This window comes from Mercenaria mercenaria, chromosome 16, assembly GCF_021730395.1.
Source record: "Mercenaria mercenaria strain notata chromosome 16, MADL_Memer_1, whole genome shotgun sequence".
Lineage (NCBI taxonomy): Eukaryota > Metazoa > Mollusca > Bivalvia > Venerida > Veneridae > Mercenaria > Mercenaria mercenaria.
In genome coordinates, this window is record NC_069376.1 from 63,799,297 (window position 1) to 63,821,426 (window position 22,130).

The window sequence follows — 22,130 nt, forward strand, 5'->3', positions numbered from 1 at the left end:
ACCGTTCATAATGTCAATTGTAATAACCACATATATATACATATATGAGATTATATATTTATGTTGTTTCATTATTTGTTACAGGTCATCTAAATTATATAGAATTCATCTTCTGAGTAATCGAACCTGCGTTTGTTAGATATTGACAAATAGACAAACAAATATCTTGTCCCAGCTCTGCCTTGGAAGGTTGATGGAAGGCTCAAACCTCTGACCTTGAGTTGTGACCTTGACCTTGAGCCGACAAGGCTGACTCATGGGTTCTGCACATTGTCTTGATAAGGTGATCAGCTACCCGGCTGCCTACACACTTTCTCCCCGTTTTTATATTCAAGTTCTATACCGTGACACTTGCATAAAAAGCATTACACGACGACTAAATGCATTGTTTTCATATGTGATGACTTTACGATTCCGGTACATTTTTTAATTAGCATTCAATCTGTTGTTCTAGGAAACGGTAAACATGTTTTAAATATCCATAACCAGGGCCAAGAAATCAACAACACTTCCAAAAGCATGTAATGAAGGTTTTTAAGCAAATTTTTAAATCTGTCATTATTTCAAACAAGTTTTTACATATCACTTAAAAATTTGGTAAACAGGAACACAATTTCAAAAGTAATAACTTTACATTCGAATTATTTACGAACACATTTAGAGTACGGATGAGTACGAACGTAGTGACAAGCTTTCAAATGTTTTATCCGAATTATTCGCGAAATTAGATAAATGCATTCCGACTGATACTTACAAAAATCATTAAAATGATTCCTAAAGGCAAACAGTTGCGCAAGTTACACGTAGTTTTTATACATTCACGGTTATCAACAAAAAATGAATCGACTCCGACTTCTAAAAGGGGTTGTAAACAAGGGGTGGAGCGAGTACGTACATTTTTGGGGGTAGTGCGTTTGGTTTTGGTAACTGATACAGCAAAACATACTATGGATTAGATTGCATCTTTTATGCTACACGAAGAGAATGTTATAGAAGAATCAAGACGCAGATACCAGATGTCAATCTGCGCAGAAATACATATACATCCCTGACAAAGCATTTCAAAACTAACAAGGCAGTCTGAAAGACAGCTAAATCCCCCGCCACTGCTATGGATAGTTAAAGGGTAAACCTTTGACCTTTAGCTGTGACCTTGACCTTGAACTGACATGGCTGACTCATGAATTCTGCACACTGTCTTGATGAGGTTATCATTTGACCCAAGTTTGATGAAAATCCTTCAAGGAGTTTAGGAGATACAGAGCTCAAACTTTTGACCTTGAATTTTGACCTTGACCTCGAGTTGACATGGCTGACTCATGAGTTCTTGATGAGGTGATCATTTGACCCAAGTTTGATGAAAATCCTTCAAGGGGTTAACAAGATACAGAGTGGACACAAATAAAAGGCTCAAACTTTTGACCCTAAGTTGTGACCTTGACCTTGAGCCGGCATGGCTGACTCATAAATTCTGCACATTGTTTTGATGAGGTGATCATTTGACCCAAGTTTTATAAAATTCCTTCAAGGGGTTTAAGAGATATAGAGCGGACACAAAATGGAAGGCTCAAACCTTTGACCTTGAGTTGTGACATTGACCTTGAGCCGGCAGACTCATAAGTCCTGCACATCGTCTTGATGAGGTGATCATTTGACTCAAGTTTCATGATTATCCTTCAAGGGGTTTAGGAGATACAGAGCAGACACAAAATGGAAGGCTCAAACCTTTGACCTTGAGTTGTGACCTTGACCTTGAACCGACATGGCTGACTCATGGGTTCTGCACATCGTCTTGATGAGGTGATCATTTGACCCAAGTTTCATGATCATCCTTCAAGGAGTTAAGGAGATATAGAGCGGACACAAAATGGAGGGCTCAAACCTCTGACCTTGAGTTGTGACCTTGACCTTGAGCCGACAAGGCTGACTCGTGAGTTCTGCACATTGTTATGATAAGGTGATCATTTGACCCAAGTTTCATGAAAATCCTTCAAGGGGTTTAGGAGATATGGAGCGGACACGAAAGTGTTACGGACAGACGGAAGGACGGACGGAGACCATTCCCATAACCCCCACCATTTGTGGCGGGGCATTAAAAATCATGTATTCTAGCATGATCCGATACATTTTCTTATTAAACAAAGAAGGCAGAAAACAGTGAATTATAATACAACAAATCACTGTTCTGGCGTCACAGTTATTACGTCATGGTGTCAAACGGCATAGCGGCGCGCTAGAAAGGAAACCGATTGAAAACGGGCAAATATTTAATGAATGTCGTCAAGGATGTACTTGAAATCATTGTTATCGTGTTAGAATCGAAATAATATATCTCATCCAGTGATTTGCTCTTTAATAAATCATTGTTTGTCGTTCAGATGCGTATTATTATATCACTCGGGCTGCGCCCTCGTGATATAATTCCTTCGCATCTGAACTCCAAACAATGATTTATTCAACGACAAATCACTGGATGAGATATATTATTTCTTAATTAACAGCACGTGAATTGCCTTGTTTGCACACGATTTTTTCTCCCGTTAATACATGGGCGATTCCAGTGAAAAAAGTAGTTTTTATGCAAGAATCTGTATAAAATCTATGTCGGGTTTGAAACAAAGGTATATCGGATCAAAATGAAAGCCGCCAGGTCAAATGATTGAAAATCCTTGATAATATTTAGGGATGATATTTGCTTTATGATTTTTATAAAACTCGATTTTTTTTTTAAACTAGCTCGATTTAAAACTGGGTAATCGGAGATTTTAAAACTAGGTCATTTGGTCAAATAATTGAAAAAATCCTGTAGACACCAAAAACCGCATTTTTCTATATGGTCTTCATGAACCTTGGTCAGAACGTGTTTTCTTGATGAAATGTAGGTCAAGATCTACACATAACATTTTTCAGCATGTTTGATTCAGTAAAGTCTTGGTCAAATCGGAAACTGAGTCATCTCTAGTAATGTAGGTCAGGTGAGCGATGCAGGACAGTTAACTTAGAAAATAAGTGTCCGGTCATCATTTGAATACCTCTTGAGTTCGCTTTCTGAAAATCCAGTACTGATGTCAATGTCACCAACTAGGTCTCGAACCCACGACCTCCGATCGGCTCGCCTACACATAGCGGTGTTTGGATATGGGAGAGATCCCTTATTGATATATATTTCTATAATTATAAGTTTTGCAGTTACAATTAAGGTTTATATCTAAACCTTGCGCATTCTTGTTCATGATAATTGTTTATAGCAGAACTTTTCCTCGATTATGATTCAAGTCAGTACAACGTATAGTGCTACGCTGATTTTCAAGCCAAAGTATTATTTAAAAGTACGTTGTTCCATAAACGGACTTAACCAAACAACTCTGCTTTTATCTTAAACCAACTTACTCTGAAAGTAAGACACTTCATCACCTCTAATGATTTCATGAATATGGAATGGCACGTCAACCAATGGGTAATCATTTTGGTCATGATATAACCTTCTTAAGAATATACTGATCACAGATTGGTCGTATCTGTGACATCTGCCATCTGATTCGACTGTAATGTTACAATGTAACAACATGTTGGCACCAGATGGTGCCATGCACTCCTTGTTAATGGCGCAAGATGCCCATTGGTCAATTAGTATATTTGTGACGCGATCAAAATGGAACAACATAAAAGTGGCCTCTATTTCTCCAAAATGACGGAATTTACACGGGTCTTCAGAAAGGTATTCCATAGTTTGTCTAGCTGTTTGTTTCGCCACTGATAATGAAACGCCATAAGTTAAAAACAAGAAGGAGTTGTCTTTGCTGTACTTCAAAGCTCGGTCAAGGTCGTTGGTAATGAATCGGACAGAGCTGTCCATCCACCAAACCCATCCAAATTCCATAAGAAGCATCTTAAAAAGAACGAAAAATGTCATATAAAACCGAGCTCTCAGTGTGTTAAAGGCAAGATACTGTTTCGCGTCCGAGTTGTTAATGCCCAGGGATATTAACTGTGGTAAACGTAAGAGCACATTTGACAAGAAACTTCTAATTTCTAATGTGTACAGAATTTAAAAAAGAGAAATGTCAATATTTGATAGAGGTTATCTACACAACTATAAGTACTGACGAAAAGCCTACGAAATATATCGCTCGATAAACACATTGCGTGTAAATTTAAATGCAACGTTTTGAATGACCAACGCAAACTTATTTAATCATGATAACTAAATCTTATTAAAGAGACTTATATACTGGTGAAATAACAAAATAGATATTAAAATTATGAATACATTTAAAATGCTCCAAAAGACATCGTTACATTGTCCTACGTATGTTTTATAACATCGGACTGACCTAGTTTTGGGGAGCTAGGGGACGTGAAAGGTGCTGCACATTTCATTACCTCTCATGAACAGACTCAATCAAACCGAGAGTGCTATTATTCTTTTTTGGTTGCATGCTATGCTTTCAAGGGGTCTTTTAGCATATTTTATTAACTATCACAACAGCAATCTTTAGGTGCCGTTTGCCGGCTAAAAAAAGTCTCCCCGTACTTGGATCCAGTGTTGTTATATCTTCTGGTCCTTTGGAATTATGAAGTCCATTCAATAGATGTTTAATACAGTTCCGTTTAAGCCGGTGCTAGGGGGCGTGAGAGGTGTTGCACATTTCGTAACCTGTCATGAACAGACTCAATCAAACCGAGTCTGCTATTATTCTTTTTTTTTAATGCATTCTATGTTTCCAAGGGATCTTTTGACAGATTTAATTAACTATCACAACAACAATCTTTAAGTGCCGCGTGGGCTCCCCGTACTTGGATCCAGTGTTGTTATATTTTCTGGTCCTTTGGGATCATGTTGTCAATTCAATGGGTGAGTAATAGAGTTCCGCTTAAGCCGGTGCTATGGAGCGTGAGCGGTGTTGCATATTTCATTATCTTTCATGCACGGATTCAATGAACCCGAGTCTGCTATTATTCTTTTTTGGTTGCATTCTACATTTCCAAGGGATCTTTTGACTTATTTTATTATAAAGTTTACGTTTTATTGATCCCGCGGTTAGACTTAAATGTTTATTGTTACCAGTACAACGTGATAGCAATTGGCCTTTCGCATGTGACATCTTCATTAACGATTGCGTCTAGATAACTGGGTTAAGCTCTTTAGCCAAGATAATGTATTTTCTTACCTTAACAATTAGAGGTTTCCAGGTGTATAACTGTAACTGCCGTATATGTTGTGGAAATTTCTTAAATGGAAATTTCCTTACTTCGCACTTGCAATATTTCACCAGCTGTAAAGTTGAAATAGAGCATAACATTAATATAACTTACAGTGATTTTTAAAGCTTAAACTTTATATTTGAAAATACAAAAAAATATATTTAGTTAATGTAAGCATTAGCAGCATTGTCGCGTGTTAGCAGGTCGAGATTTAATGTGGCATGGACAGGATTCCGTAACTGAAGACATAAAACCGTTTAACTCAATACCTCACTCTTAATCTAAAAACCATGTTCCAAATTACAAGCATCATATATTTCTTCAGAATAGTCTTAGCATTACCTCCTCATATTGGATCTCTGTAAGTCCCAAGTCATAATATACGATTTTGATCTGTTTATATCTTGGTAGCAAAATTTGGTGTAAAGATTTCAATAAGCCTTGTGAAACCATGTAAAAGCTGGAACTAGCCGCTGTAACTATCACCGGAAATGACGTCATTATCGTTTTTGGTTGCGTAAGATAGCCACCAAGATTTTCAAGGTATTTACTATATATTCCTCGAGGATATTTCAAAATTACATCTAAATTTTCCTCGAATGTGTCTTCAAACCAGTTTTCACATCCATGTTTGTCGATTTCTTCTGAAAGGAAGGGAAGAGATGAATTGATCAATTAGTAAAGCCTATATAGCCTAATTACAAATTTGAACTTTATGACAGAAATTATAATCATAATATTTCCTCATGTCGAACAGACAGTGTTGTTCGTTTACACTACGTCGACTTATTCTTACAGTGAGTTGTCGCTTGTTTTCATATCAAGAAAAATAGCTTCAATGTTTTAACATCAATTTTTTGTTCTTTTTGTAAAATTTACGAACGGTCCAAATAAGCCTATATAAGTCGCTATCCTGGAGAATACTTTAACAATATGGCATTTTTCTGAGCAAACTTTGTGAACGTGATTCGAAGGTTTTATCTGAAGTTTTTGTTTCTATATTTTGCTGCGACGGCCCAAAAATGTCTAACCAGTAGAAACAGCTTCATGTTAAGAAGCCATTCACGATGAAAGGCTGTTTTAGTTTTTCTAATTGTTTTTGCTTCGATAGCCACTAACTATTACAATTAATGCTGCTGCATACACAGTTTGGTGAAGATCAAACGGTTCATGAATATAAGTCACGTAAAGGCATATCTATTTTTATTTCAAGCGGCCCTTATAAGCGGCCAAGTGTGCCCACTTGAATATATTTTGGACAGACAGAAAATTTCAATGGTGCTACAGATAGTTTTATAAAGCTCTAGCCAGTGTGTCATCAGAAAAAAGTCTACTAAAGGGGCTAAACATCCGTATTACCACAGTTTGAGTTTAAAAGTTTTTAACTGGGTTTACGATATTACTTTCAAGGACACCAATAGGCAACCCGGTCTGACACGAATTCAGCGGTACATATGTTTTAATATTTTCCAAAAATTCACTTTGAGTATTATATGACTGTGTTGATAGTAGGTGTACAGGCGACTTCCAATGGCCTTGCTGTTCGGTTAACCCTAGCGACGTGGTTAGCTTATCCGCCTATGAATAAAAAATTACAGGGTTCGATCCCCGGTAGAGGCCTTGGTATTAAATCCCCCAAGAGTAAAGCGACAACTAATACGATTCATAACTTTTGGAACGGACAAATTAGCATTGAATAGAAATAATACTTGGGACAATTTTGACCCTCGTTATGAAGAAACTGGTATTGAAGACGACTATGGATTTTGATGGAACAACAGTTGCATAACGTTTGACAGGTATCATGAACCCAACTACAATTATCCGTATGAGATACCTGTTGGAATATAGTTCCTAAACCATTATGTAGCCAACAGTATGGATAATTATAATGATAGATAACCAACCATGTAACTCTAACACAGTTTCATCAGATATGACCTTCTGTAGGCCAATGATGCATTAACATGAAATGAAACAGTCAAATATACAAATACACATCTTTTAAATTACTAATAAATTACATTAAATCAGACATAAGCTAACGTATCCATTTAGACGCTTGAACAGATGTGTAATTTACACATCTATACCAACGTGCAAACGATATACATTTGTAATTGCAATGTATCAAAACAATAAAACTCAGCTTTTATCTACATGCAAAATGCATGCATACAAGTACACGGCGAATATTATTGAAACTGTTAGCGTCATTCTCCTATTACAAGATTCCTTCTTTAAGGTATCACTACTTTAACTATTTGAACTATTCAAACAAATTAAAGTTACTTAAAACGTGTACTTATTTTCACGTATTGTTTCACTCCAGATTTCGGTGTTGAAGATTTTCTTCGAGTTAGGATAGTATGAACTGCGTTTCTACTGTCTGGAAAATGTTCCTTTATTTCACCACTGCCTCGTGTTTCTTGTCCCATATTTTCACTCACTACAAAAAAAGCAACTTTAAAGCATACTTGGCATAGAGTCTAAGTTTCTTGGTGAGAGTGTGATATATAAAAAAAAACCCAAAGCATCCGTGCCTTTTCATTTTGTTTTTAATTTGCTTACGGATCATCTAGAGATATACCCAAAACCAAATTTACACTTTTTCATTCCTGGAGATAAAATTGCATGGCTTGCAGGAAATGATTGATATCTAGTCATCTAAGCCTACAATAAAGTTTAAGCGGAGCCGTCTCCATGTTGTCCAAATATTTTCCCAGTATCTTTATAATTCTTTTTCAGAAAACGATACTTCAATTATTTTTTCAGACCGAGCTCTGTTGAGCTCCACGTATACATCTAAATAGACAGTGCCTGTTTGGAGTTTGCATTTTTAGTTTAATTGCCTAGGTCCTGAAATTGGTTTCTTTTATTTTCTCATATTTCTAGATATTTTATCATACTTAGACACATATAGAATAGAAAAGAATATAGTTTATTAAGGTGAGATTGTGTTTCGCATAATCAAAATGCATTGATATTATAATACATATTCTAACACCCGGCCCAATGGGCCTATAAGTCACCTATTGTGAACAACTATTACGTGATTTAATGTGCTGGTGATATCCGATAAATCTAAATCGTTGCGGCTGACTGATTCGCTTGGTCTACCCAACAATTTTATAGACATAAATATTTCAAAAGTATTTTAAATATATACTGTCCTGTAGTAGTTAGCTTTAGGGGATGTGTAAATACCGATTAAACTGATGAATCGAGTTCGAATTATCGGATGAAATGAATGGCCTTAGTATGAAAATTATAGAACTATAGTTCATGAATACATAGCGTTCCTTCTTATTGTCCAAGCTTTTACAAGGAACTTTGCACATTTACGAGGATATAAGGTTAACAGATGTTTAAATTTGATATTGTCACTCATTGAACTGTATTCTTGGTTTCTTAGTATCTCGTTATAGCTTTCCAGTCGCACATTATTAAACAAAGAACAATGTAAGACCATATGTCTTTTGTCTTCTATCTGTTGAGAATTACAAAATTTACAAAGTCTTTGTTCCGGCGTTTCGCAACATTTAAAGCCTTCCATAAATATTAAACTGACCTCTTAAATTGCTTTGAAATACACAGTACAAGTCTCTACGAGCGAACTATTTCAGTTATCCCCGGCGATTTCAGCTGCCAAACGAAGTGATAAAAACCAGGAACACGTCCGCTATCCGGAATGAAATCGCCGAGGATATTTCGCTCGTAGAGACTTGTACTGTGTATTTCAAAGCAATTTATTAGGTCAGTTTAGTATTTATGGAAGGCTTTAAATGTTTCGAAGGTGCGATTATGCAGGTAGTGGCTGCAAGTGCATAAACTCCGATTCTGAAATGTTCTACAAGTTTGCCGAGTAGCTTCCCATAGCGTTACGCTCGCATAGTTCACCTTTTCAATGTATATGATACTGTGACCGGATTTTTGGTCATCAATTTTTTTTTCATTTGACTAATATATAAAAAGTATATTTATGTGAAAAAAAAGGGATTTTTTATATTAAACAAAAAATATACACGTGCCTGTGGTGAAATTCTGTGGATTTTTAAGTTATTAATAAATATTCTGTTTGTTGGCAAATTTCATAACAAAAATGTCACACTTTCTTTTAGGATATTAAATGATTTGATCTTCACATATTTTTTTTTTACAAACTGCTGACCATTGAGTAATAAAGCATGATTTTTTCGTGCCTAGAAGTTTGCATGACATATTATGTACATAGTCACCTAAGCCTACCGTGTACTTTGTATTAAGCTACACAAATATGTAAAATAGATAGTGCCTACTTAAAGTTTTTTTAGTTCCATATTTAGTTGTTTATATGTATGTCTTGTTTTATCTTTGTTTTACATTCATGATGTTTGTTAATGTGAAATGCATTTTTTGTTTGTGTTGAATGCGTATTTGTTTGTATTGTTTTCAATTTATTCTGTAAAGCACTTTGAACGTGTACAACTGCATGAAAAGAGTGCTATATAAATGTGGTATAATATAATAATAATAATGCCTAATTACCGACCATGGGTTTTTTGTGAGTTGTGATGATGGGGGAAATAATAGTAACGTAAATTAAGAAATTATACTTTGAAAGTGTCATCTGGCACTGCTACTGACATCTGCATCGACTTCCACTAAGAAACTACTATAATAACAATGCCATTAAGATTCCTTCATTGTCTAGCCAGTGAGTGAGTGAGTGAGTTGGGTTTTACGGCGAATCGACAGCCAGAATAGACTATTTAACACTAATAAATAATATTATGTATAAGCAAATACAAAGACGCCATATGAAAATTGGTTGATCACCTTGAACAAACTTGAATGACAACCATACAAGGAAGCTACAAACCAAGTTATGTGAAAATCCACCAGTTGGTTAATGAGAAGAAGTCATTTAAGAAGGCAACGGACAACGGACACAGCACCATCATAATAGCCATCCTAAACCTTTGGTACATCTGAGCTAAACACTGTAAAACATTTACGAAATACTGTAAACTGCACCAAAACACCGTTATTGTTTGTTGAAACAATAGTTATTGTGTCCCACTAAGCTGATATCTCATTGAACTTTACGGTTCCTCTACAAGTTCTTATTAACTAGTCCGAAGCAGATGTCAAATAACTATAATTACCCGCATTAATATTCTATTGTTAGTGACGAAATTCTTGGTTCAAAGAAGCTTCAGCACAATGTACAATATATCATCAAAATGAAATATTTACGTTATGAGTAATCCAATTCAGGTTGCAATTGAAATTCAGTGGAAAGACATCTTTTGCCTTTTAGTGAGCAGAGTGTTCTTTTTCCGTTAGTGAAACGACATCATGGGTTAACATTTGAATCATATGCTAATGACTACGGTAAATGACATCTTTTTTGTTAAAGTTCAGTGGACGAAAATTTATATCTAGTTGAGTGAATGTATACCTTTGTTTTCAACTGGCAACTTACATACAGATATAAACAACTTACAATTCTTGCCGAAGTACATAAAAAGTGCCATCAACAAGCCTGTCAGCAATACCTTTCTGTTGATAATTCCTGAAATTAGCAAAATTTTTATTAAGTTTAGTCAACGACCACAACAATCCTGACTTTTCTTTATATGAAATATCATATTAAGTTTTTTTAAACATTGTCTCGGATAATAATATCTCTTAAACATGAATATTAAAAAAGAACTGATACTCTTTGATTCCGTTACCATGTACCTAGAACTTACTATGAATTATCACTACATATAGAGGCAATTGGTTATATAATCACCTCTTAATATTATAGTAAGGACACAATGACGAAATAATCTGCACGTTGTTCGCTTGTCTCTTAGCTTGGTGTATATATCAGCTGCACTTAAAGCATGAACAATGGAGTTCCCCTTCCCCACGTGCCCAAATGATTTTACATTTAATTTAAAAAACATTAATAAGTACCTTACAATAAAATTTGACATTTCAGTACACTAGCAGCATTAAGAGATATGTTGGCCTCCTACATTACTGAAGGTTGAGTCCCGCACATCTAAAAGCACTGCTCATTGGACCTTTCATATTACCAATAACCTTAACCTTAATCAAACATTATAGAAATCTGCATTCTGTATGCCGTCTTATTATGTGGGCTGCCTCACTTGGGGCTTTGAATTCCTCATGTGAGGAAGGTATCCAGTTGGCTTACGGAAGGTCGGTGGTTCTACCCAGGTGCTCGCTCGTTATGAAATAATGCACGGAGTGGCACCTGTGGTCTTCCTCCGCCATTAAAGCTTGAAAGTCGCCATATGATCTCAAATTGTGTTTGTGCGACGTTAAACCCAACAAAATAAATAAATAAATATTATGTGGGCCATTCTTAAAATTACGACACTGCTGCAAGACGACTGACTGATGAAGACGCCTGTTACACAGTGTCCCAGACAGAAACTTTTCTTGGCATGTCAACGGGATGAACTCTTGAGATTCACACTAAGCGTTTGGGTTTGAGAAAGGTTTGTGCCCGATAGCAAAATGTCAATAGGGTAAAATATACTAAAGAAACGCTGAAAAAGTTCTCAGATTTAGATTATCGCATAATGGCACAGCTCCTAACAGGAGATAATACCTGGATATACTTTTATGAGCCACAGCGTCGCGTTGGCAACAGTGGCTGAGAAAAAGTGACCGTAGACTAGTAATTGCCACCGTTCGAAAGTTTCTGAGATATGAAAAAGTGGTACAAATCAATTGTCCTGCTTATTCAAAAGCCCTTGTGACTCTTCCCTCTTTCCAAGGCTGAAAAAGATGAAAAAGATGCTGGCTGGGCGTAAATATTTATCGAATAATGCACGTGGGAGTGGTATTTTTCAGTAACTTAAAACTACACCAAGGTGACTGCAGTGTTCACCTCTTTGATTTCTCGATTGCGAAAGTGCGCGGAAGTCAAGGGTGAATACTTTGAAGGGATATACTTTTTAACTTTGAAGTCTGTACGCAGACTGTGTACCAAAATATTCCAGCACGATTTTTAGAATGGCCATCATATGGTAAACATTTGTTGATTTTTACGTTTTGTTAGGTTGAGCGTCACACACATATGTAGGTCATATGGCGACTTTCCAGTCTTTCATGATGGTGGAAGATCTCAGTTTACCCTCCAGGCAATATTTCAAGCAAAACTGGGGACATGGATAAAACCAACAGCCTTCCATAAGCCAGCTGGATGTCTTTATGACCCCCAAGCGAGGTTTCAGCAGCAAGTGATTCGGAGCCAACGACCATAACCCCTTGGTCTTGGAGGTCGCAAACATTTGTTCAAAATTAGTGTTAAATTCTTCAGAGCAAACTTTTGAAAAGATTCTGAGCGGACACACACTACTGCCTTATAAGTTTGACCCCATACAGAAAATTTTCCTGCATTGTTACGAATATCTAACATTTTCACCTACTTTATCATTTTTCAGTGTCATTCTACGTCAAACCTTGGTAGAGGTGAACATGTTGAAACCATTCTTTGGGCAACTAGTTTTAAAACAAAACGTTAAAGCATAATTCATTCCATTATGAACAGAGAAACAATGGTTTGTCACAGGTGGCTTTGTAAATCATTTCAAATGCAACATCACGAGTATAGAAACTAATATTGTATGTCTGTTATTTCGTGTTTAATATTTGCATTGTCCCATAACTGCAACATCCAATATATGCAAAGCTATACTGAAAATGTATAATGGCAAAATTCGCTTTAATGGTCTATTGATTCTAACGTTACATCAAACAAGCACAAATTTTCCCAGTAATATGGCTAGTTACCAATCCGGACAACTTGTTCTTTATACCTGAATTTTGTGTTTATTTACTAGTATTTTGTGTCCAAGCTTTATTTAAAAATGGCATATGCCCTACCCTCAATTATTGTATGCAGTTTAAACCTAGCTACACATTTAAATTACATAAAGCGGGCCCAAAGTATTACTAACCTTGTTTGCTGAAATACACGCTAAACACTTTTCTAAGCAAGATATACTTTTATTAAGATGGATTTGAAGAATCACTGATTTCGTTATAATGTAATTTTGTAAAGCTAGTCAGCGGTCCGTTTATCATTCAAGTGTTCAACAGAACCGAGGCTGACAGATTTGCGATTTTACCATATTTAACAGTATCCGCATTCACCTCAAAGACTAGGAAAGTGACAATCATACAGTAAAATGTGTCCAAGTATTGCAGTGGAAATACAGATGTCCCCTACCGGTGAGAAAACAAACAATTTTACTTGACATTCAATGGTGACCTTGACATTTGGCCGAAAACCTTGGGTCATGTGCATGACACATAGTCTAATTATGGGAAGCATTTTAGTGTAGTACCTAGCTTGAACACATTTTAGTTATCGCAGAATCCAGATTTGCGAACGGACAAAGGGAATGCCATGTTCCTTAATCACAGTTACACTACAATGTAAACCACAGAAACCACGCAGACACTCACGTATCAAAGATAGACACAACCACACCCACATAACTAACATAGAAAAACAGACAAGTAAGATATAAGAAAACTAGAGGACCCCGGCAGCCAAAATAAATGGGGGCACGAAAACCAACTCATAGTAAAAGGGGAGGGACGCCAAAAACGGGGGAGCGCAAATGTAAGGGGGGTTTATGATTATTAGTCTGTCCTTTTTTTGCCAGGTGTAGCCTGATTTATTTAGATTTAAACAAACTTTCAATGACTAATAACAGTAATTCATGTCAAAACTAGAGTAAAGTACATAAATATACATATACCATGGCATAACAAACGATAGCAAACAACTGTCATTTGGAAAGAGTCTGGTTTGGCTAACTGCGATAAGCCAGGTAGTTCTAAGCTTTACAGTAAAGCTTGGTATAAAGACCTCAACGGTACTCGGAGGCGAAAAGGCTAGAAGACAGAAATCTAAATACTTTAGTCCCAACGGGATTTAAGGACTACCATTCATAGAGTACTCCACCTGTTCCGCCAGACACAATCAAAGAGGAAAGCGTTGCATACAACTGTAAACGGGCTGAATTCGAAGACTTCTTACCAATAGTGCGGAGCGCTGTGTGACTTTGTTAAGAAGCACGACCAACTGCCTCTGGGCAGAAAGTCGATTTAAACGATGGAAATATTTGGTGCATGATCATGAAAGTGATCCTACCGGTGCCGTCATTATGGACAATTGGTAGTTAATATTGCATCTATATGCACATGAATGGAAAGGGCATTTAGAACAGACCTGGGTCCAATTTCAATTATAATTTAATTAATTATAATTAATAACAGTTTTTTAATTAATCGAAAATAATTAATAATTGAGACAAAAATCAATTATTTTAATTGTAATTAATTAGTTAAAATCCAAAAAAAATGCAAAATAATTGTCAATTAAATTCAATTACTCATCAATTACATGTAGCAAACTGTCACAAACATATCGCAATTAAATATTTTCAAAAATACAGGTTATTGAGCAGTAGCTGTTATCACCTGGGGGTATAAATTTCACACTTGCTGGTCAGTCATCTAAAGAGGTATTAATCTAATCTGGATGTTGCTATATGGGTTGGACACCGCCACTCGCTAGACAGTGGATTAGCATTGATAATTTCATTGTTCGTATGAGTAAAATGGATAATAACAGGTTGAATAAAAGAATTTTTGTATATCTAGACAAGATTGGTAACTACAGATGTAGGAATTGGAATTTTAGAGTTAAAACATTGTTACGTAAGATGAATTGTTCAGAATTTATTGTAAATAATGAGACAACTATTAATAAAAGAGAACTCAATACCAAAGTTACAGATTACATAATGAATGATTTTAAAAATAATTGGTTACAAAATGTCAATAGAATTAATGGAATTAATGGAAGAGGAGGTAATAAGTTAAGAAAGTATAAGTTAATTAAACAGGATTATGATGTAGAAACTTATTGTAAACTCATTATGTCTAGATCTCACAGGGCTGCCTTTGCAAAATTTAGAGCCGGTGTTGCCCCGTTGAGAATTGAAACTGGGCGGTATGAAAACTTGCCTGTTGCTGCTCGAACTTGTCCATTTTGTGTGTCTTTAGTTGAAGATGAAATACATACTCTGTTCTTTTGTCCAATGTATAATGATCTACGTAATTTACTATTTGAAAAAGCTGTACATCTAAATGTAGATTTTGGAAATATGACAGAGGAAGAAAAATTCATACTTCTGTTTACAAATGATGATATTATAAGAGATTGTGCAAAAACCTGCTTTTTAATTTTACAACGGCGTCAGACATTTTTGTGCAAGTAATGTGGGAGAATGTTGTGGGAGAATTAATATTGTTTGTTGTCTTCTTATGAATGCTTCGGGGCAGAATGAGTCGGAATCTTGGTTCCCCCATGATATTGTCCTCACATGTGGCACATATTTCATAATGAACATGTGTACATAACAGTAAGCTTTTAGACAGTACAATATATCTTAGTGTATATAGAAGTGGTTTTAATAGAAGAATTGTTTTAACGATGAATAAATGTATAATGTATAGTCTCTAATAGTTCTATATAGAACAGTTATGTACTATTATATGTATGTTTGTAAATGTATATTGTTATTGTATGTATGTGATAGAGAAACTAATAAACTATTGATGAATATTAAGCAATTAAGACAATAACTTTGAAGCATTAATGTTTTTGAAATGCAATAAGGACTTATAAACAAGCTACTACATCATAAATCTGCGAATGATGTTCACTGACAAACAGTAAACTTTGAAGTGTTTATGTTTTCGAAATTCAATAAGGACTTGTAAATCCGCAACATAAATATGTCTTTGATAGTAACATCATGATTCTATTTGTGAATATATTGCCAAATAATTAATAAAATAATTAATTATTTTCCTTAAAATAATTGTAATTAATTAATTACTTCTGTAAAAAGCAAGTAATTATAATTGTAATTTAATTGAAGCATTTCTGTTTTAATTGTAATTAATTAATTACTTTTGAAAATAATCGAACCCAGGTCTGATTTAGAACAAGATTTATTTTCCGGGTTGAATATTTTATTTGTCATTATTTCACCTTCGTCAAATAACTGACAACGTTCTAAAAACTATACTGTATATTTAAATGTCTACGACTTCGGTAAGAAGACACACCTGTCGCCATGAATAAAACGGATTGAATACATACCGTACATGGTTAATACAAGATTACAGATAATATAGTTTTGTGTTTATTACAACAATTCATCATTACAGGTAGCATACTGCAGGACGTTATGCAATATGTGTATTTATATCATGTGGCTTTGGCAGAACATTATTCTCCTATTCTCACTTCTATCATTTATTTATTATATCAAACATAGCATGGAAAACACTTACCTTTTATATATCGAAGTTTTCTCAGATGCATTTTTTTTCAGGCGGACACTTCTTCCAACAGTTATCTTTTAGCGGAATGTGTAACTTTATGACACGAAATCCTGTTATTTTCAGAATGTGACCTACAAATCGTAATGGAATAACTTAAGAAAAAAGAAAATAAAGAGTTGAAATTACTTCGATGAAGTATTGTGAGTTTTCGTTATAATTTATATACAAAATAATACAATCAGATGCTAGCCACTTGCCTGACTGTTACTTCATTGTTCACTAATGATATTGTACATCACACAGCGCAAGAATGATCCGTTCCACTACATGTATTTCAAGCAAATCTTAAACTACATTTCAAAATACTTTCATGTCAATCTGTTTAATCCATATTATAATAACCTTTTGTTACATGTTTTACATTTTTTCTGTTTCTTTTTTGCAACTTCAAGCAAACATTGCTTGAACCCATCCGACATGCATCTATGTCAACATATTCTTGCGAGCAATTTAAAAATGTCCAATATATGTTTACGCGATTCCTGTAATGCTATATATAATGTAAAACAATATTGTATTACAATGAGAGCTTTTAGTTTAAAGATGATTTAATTAACAATAATTCTATAGCGAAAACATTATATATTGAAAACAGTCGTACTTGTGTAGTTCTTGCATTGTTCGTAGCAAAACCTCGGCGTTGAAAGCATGGTATTGATTCTATAAAACAAATAATGCGCTCACTTTCTGTCAATAAAGAATTCATTATTGTTATTATTACTGTTATAATTATCTTTATTGTCTTGCCGAGGATTTCTTTTTTAAATAAAAGGGCACATTAGATTTATCGCTTATCGGTGTGTGAACATTGAATGTATTATTCATCGGTTTATGAACAGAATTTGATCGGGTCTTTGACCATGAAGATAACAGAAGTAGAAAAGGGACTGCAGCAATTGGAAATTATAATATTTTGGTATCATAATACAGATGTTTTTGTAAAATGTAAAGGCACCTCTTCGACAAGAATTATCAACACGTTGCTATTTCCGACCATATATGATTCTTAGTATGCCTAGTATGTCCTGAATCATGGCATTTTGCTTATACAGGTCATGGCCCGACTATTCTGACACACAAATGATGGAAATCAAGACTTGGTTTTTGGTTTTTGTTTGCAGAATTAACAAATTTAAACCTCATGTCCTGCTGCGTTTTCAAAGCCGTTGGCCAAATGTGTTCTTTAATACCTTGTTTTCTCTGCGATGTATATTTGTTTTACTTTCTTTATGTTTCTTATACACCAACCTTTACATACATATTCATACAGACATTCCTGTATGACTGTTTAGAAGGAACGAGGACTTGGAACGTGGCCGTTCCTGTTGGATATTTGTTCTTGGGTTTGAATTTATGAATTTGTGTGATGTGATAAGTAAAAAAAATCGTACATAGTAGAAGGAGTCGTGGTGTAGCTTCTTGTACCATTGAGTCCAATATGAAAATTATCGATATGGCGTATAAGGTAGTGTATATGTTCATAGAAAAAAAAAGATTTTTTAAAAGATAAATTGTTGCAAAACGTCAAGGCATAAAGGTTAGCATTCTGATCACCAAACATTTCGACTGATTAAGTAATCTGACCGAGACAAGCATAAAAATCTAATCATACCGCCATACCAAAACCTTTAAAGTAAGAAAAACGTCTAGGTTCATTCCAAAGAAATGGTATGATTGTTTTTTTTTTGTTTTGCAATGACTGCTAAATGAAAAATGAACTTCGTTATAAGACGGCAAAGCATTCAAAACGTTCTAATATGTAATACATTTTTGGAAATTTATTTGTATAAGCAATATAAGAATTAATGAAATTAATCTGTCGTGTTGGGAAATTAGTATTTTTAAATCGTTGATAAATAATATCTATGAAATTGTTAGGTAATATATTAGACTTCACGACCATGCCCATCTCGTTTACTGCTTTGTGGTGATTTCCCCACTTGCCTTGTGTCATTTAGGATTGTTAATTATCTAATCTTACTTGTCAATAAGACAGATTAAAAAAAAAAACATTGAAATGCAATGAAAGATACAAACAGTTTTGTTTAAGTTTGTATCGGACTATTTTTTGTTAACTCTAAGGAAATAACTGACACTAGCCCGAGCACGAGCCTGCATTCGATTAGGCGTCTCGTTAAATATCCAGCCCGTTTAACTTTAATACTAGTATACTTATGCAAATTGATCATTAGTGTATTATATAAGTGGGATATAATACATATCACTCTAAGGCAGGCAGATTTATTGCCTCATTACAAGGAGTACATCATGTAAAAATAAATTGCGCGTTATATGAGATATATACATGACTGTCTTTTACCAGAAATACCAGTAACATCTGGATAATTTCTATAATCCCTGGTATTTTCAACGCATGAGAAATAGAGCGTATATATTGTATTATTTGTATTAACTATAGTATGGAACTGCTGTCAGGAAACAGTAAGTAGATTACTTAGTCGTGGGCTTCTCTCAGTGCAATACGCTACCAGAGAACTGAAGTATCAAATTGGTCACACGTTAATATAATTATTTGTTTCTTTTTTTAAAATGCCGTGTTTATCCGATGATTATGTAATACTTGGAATTATATGCACATTGTAGCAACCACATATCCGCTACTGTCAACATATGTTCACATATAAAGAAGATCAATACATCTTACAATTCACACGTGTTAAGCAACATCAGTGATAACTAAGCTTGTTACACTATACAACAATTGTAATACATGTACTTTAAAAGTAATTTGATACACACTAATATTTTTTATCATTTTTCTAAATATTATAGAAACCATACTAAGAGTTTTTCACGTTCTTTGATTTTGGTAATATGGCTGCACCGGTAACTATGGAATAGTCGACCTTAGTCATAATACATTCTGATTTACATAGAATTCTAATGAATCTGTGTGCTACATGGAGATATTTAGTTTATAACTTGAAAATTGGACAAAGCTCGCTTTCTAATGCTTAAATGGCAAATATGAAAGATTCAAAACTGGTAGTGCTATGTTTACATGCAAATCTACTTTAGCGTTAATAAATCCCCGATTACTCTGAACATGTCACTGTCACAAAGTGGGGTTTTAAATGAAGTTATGTGTAATGCTACTGTATTAGAAAGTCTAAGTTTGTGAGAGGTAATTGATGCATATATCGGGCTGTTCAATTGTTTATTTTAGCATTCCAGATCACTGCTGAATGTTACATGACATACAACAAGATAGAAGATATCGCATATATTATATCTCTTTGATGTTTGTTCTCTACAAGTTTGAGAAGTGTAACCTTTCCTTGATAGCTATGAACTTTTCGAATGTTCATAACTATGCATTTTGTTTAGGATATAAAGTATCTATCTTTTGAGATACATATGGACATATGCATACATTTCAAAGTTGTCTAAATTCATACCTTTGTTTTGGAAAAATAAGGGACAACCTCTACAAATAATGCATGCATCCCCTGTGGAATGTAGTTACGAATTTTCTGTCTGAAATACCGCCTGTTTTGGACAAATGAAAACAAATCGCTGTATTCAGCTCCCATTTTATACGGAAATAATATTCAGTGTATGGGCTGCTTGTTTTATTTGCGACAATGATTTGCGATGAAAGTTCACAGTTTCAAGACGACTGATTCAGACCTGGATCGGCTTCAAATGCAAATGTTCAATGTGTCCTTAGTTACCTGCATCTTTCATTCTGCTTTTTATTTTTTTCCTATGTTTAAGTTGCTTTTCCCTTTTGTGTTGCCGCTGCATGTTTTCTTTTTGTTCTCTTTGCATACTCCTAGTTTTTGCTGATTATAGTTGATAGCTATGCAACTTTTCATTTTGCTATTTTACTTTATGCATATGTTTTGCATCGGGCTAAGCTCTTAAGTTTATCAAACTGATTGGTTTCCCTTTTGTTGCTGCTGCATTTATCCTTCTGTTTTCTTATAGCATATATCCTATCTGCTAGAAAGATGTTAATAGTTAATTTTGTTAATTTACTATGTGTATATATGCTTGCCTCAGAATAGCTGCTGCTGAAGCAGACATATACCTTACTTGTAGTTACGTAGATATAATAGGGTGTCACAACTTTATCTCTATTTGAAAGCTTTCATTTGTGTTTATGTTTAGCTTCCCAACTGTTTTATTTTGTCTTATTTATTGATTATGATTAATAATACAAAATGTTTTTATCCCACTTTATTAACATGTATGTAAAATTTGCATTAACTTTTATCATAAATCTGCTTATAGTATACAGTAGTTTAATTCTTAGGAGTTTTTTTCCAATTTGCTTTTTTCCAGCCTGTATGTTCTTTAAATGCTAAGTTTATGTATCTTAGCTTTGACCATGTAATTTCTTATCCTTTTAGATTTTTTGTTTGTATTGTTACAGGATAATCATGTTATATCGGAAACTAGCTTGAATTAGCTAATGTTTACATATTTGTTAAAATCGACGCTTTAATAAAGATTATCTTATCTAATCTTATCTTCAAACAAGTTTTCAGCCTCAGTTTGGCTGATATATAAATAGATATAGGTATATACATAAGGGTCATTAAAACAATACCTTGATCTGGCCCTCGCATAATCAAACTCGGTGCAAACGTCTCGTGGGATATTCAGGCCTGGTAAAATCCACTGAGTCGAATACAATATTGCAGATAAACGTACTGTTACAAAAACTATAAAATTTTATCTGCCACAGCTCATATTCAATAAAGACAAGTCACTTTGCCATAGACCATTTCTGAATATAATATTACCTAATGAAATTAAGCCACAGGTACAAGCCACTATTTTCTGTCTCTGTTTATCGTTTAACCAAGAATAGTGTACATGTGCATGTGTCGATTGCAGATAATATTCCATTCTCATTTTTTTTTCATTCCATATAAAGGTGATTTTATTGGCATCATTATGAAAACAGATACACAACACATACAAACATACTTAGCTTGAACTGCAGGTACATGCATACAAATCACTTAAAAAAGATTTCAAGATTAAAGGTATACTAGATCCAATTACATGTTTAAAAACATGAACAATTACATCATGTAGTTTATGTAAAAATACATTGAACAAGTTGAATAAGTTTATGTGTATTAACAGGTTACTGCAACATTTAATTATGAATGCAGCGCTATATGAAAGCTTACTTTATATGCTCTGAAATCCCGAAAATAAGCCGGTTTCGAAAATAAACAGGCAAAAAGAGCTCATAAATTAACTGCATTTAAAAATAAGCCGTAAAAATTACCAACATGTACATAGCATATTTCTTACCTAATGTAATAGCAATAAAACATAAATACGTTAATTATAACACAATGCGGTGTTTATCACGTATTTTGTAAGTTATTCATACCTGTTCATGCCGTTCGGCGATTAAATCTTAGGTGTATTTGTTTGATAGGCCAGACAAAACTTGTTAGTGGGTAAATATCTATTAGCATAGGACTATTTTCATTTCATTT

General features: G+C 34.4%; 1 protein-coding gene across 3 annotated transcripts; it reads right to left on the reverse strand.

The window, feature by feature from the left end:
* Positions 1-513: 513 nt before the first annotated feature.
* On the reverse strand, positions 514-21,820 carry LOC123541268 (uncharacterized). 3 transcript variants are annotated; one of them, XM_045326688.2, is made up of 7 exons: positions 21,221-21,820; positions 16,594-16,715; positions 10,694-10,762; positions 7,511-7,654; positions 5,548-5,846; positions 5,172-5,276; positions 514-3,889 (listed from the first exon to the last, which is right to left on the reverse strand). In XM_045326688.2, the coding sequence occupies exons 2-7, from the start codon at positions 16,622-16,624 to the stop codon at positions 3,377-3,379; spliced, it is 1,161 nt and encodes a 386-aa protein (XP_045182623.2). In that variant the 5' UTR covers positions 16,625-16,715; positions 21,221-21,820; the 3' UTR covers positions 514-3,376. The 3 variants fall into 3 exon arrangements, with proteins under 3 accessions (XP_045182623.2, XP_045182622.2, XP_045182620.2); XM_045326687.2 differs by having other exon boundaries at positions 5,548-5,849; positions 21,417-21,815; XM_045326685.2 differs by having other exon boundaries at positions 5,548-5,849; positions 21,221-21,815.
* Between the last annotated feature and the right edge of the window lie 310 nt (positions 21,821-22,130).

Excerpts from the sequence above, each read along its gene's own strand:
- LOC123541268 (XM_045326687.2), bottom strand. The coding sequence starts at position 16,624 with ATGCATCTGAGAAAACTTCGATATATAAAAG. Across the intron at positions 5,850-7,510 it reads GAAACAATACGTGAAAATAA|AAGAAATCGACAAACATGGA; the intron begins GTACACGTTTTA and ends CCTTCCTTTCAG. Across the intron at positions 5,277-5,547 it reads CAGAGATCCAATATGAGGAG|CTGGTGAAATATTGCAAGTG; the intron begins GTAATGCTAAGA and ends TCAACTTTACAG.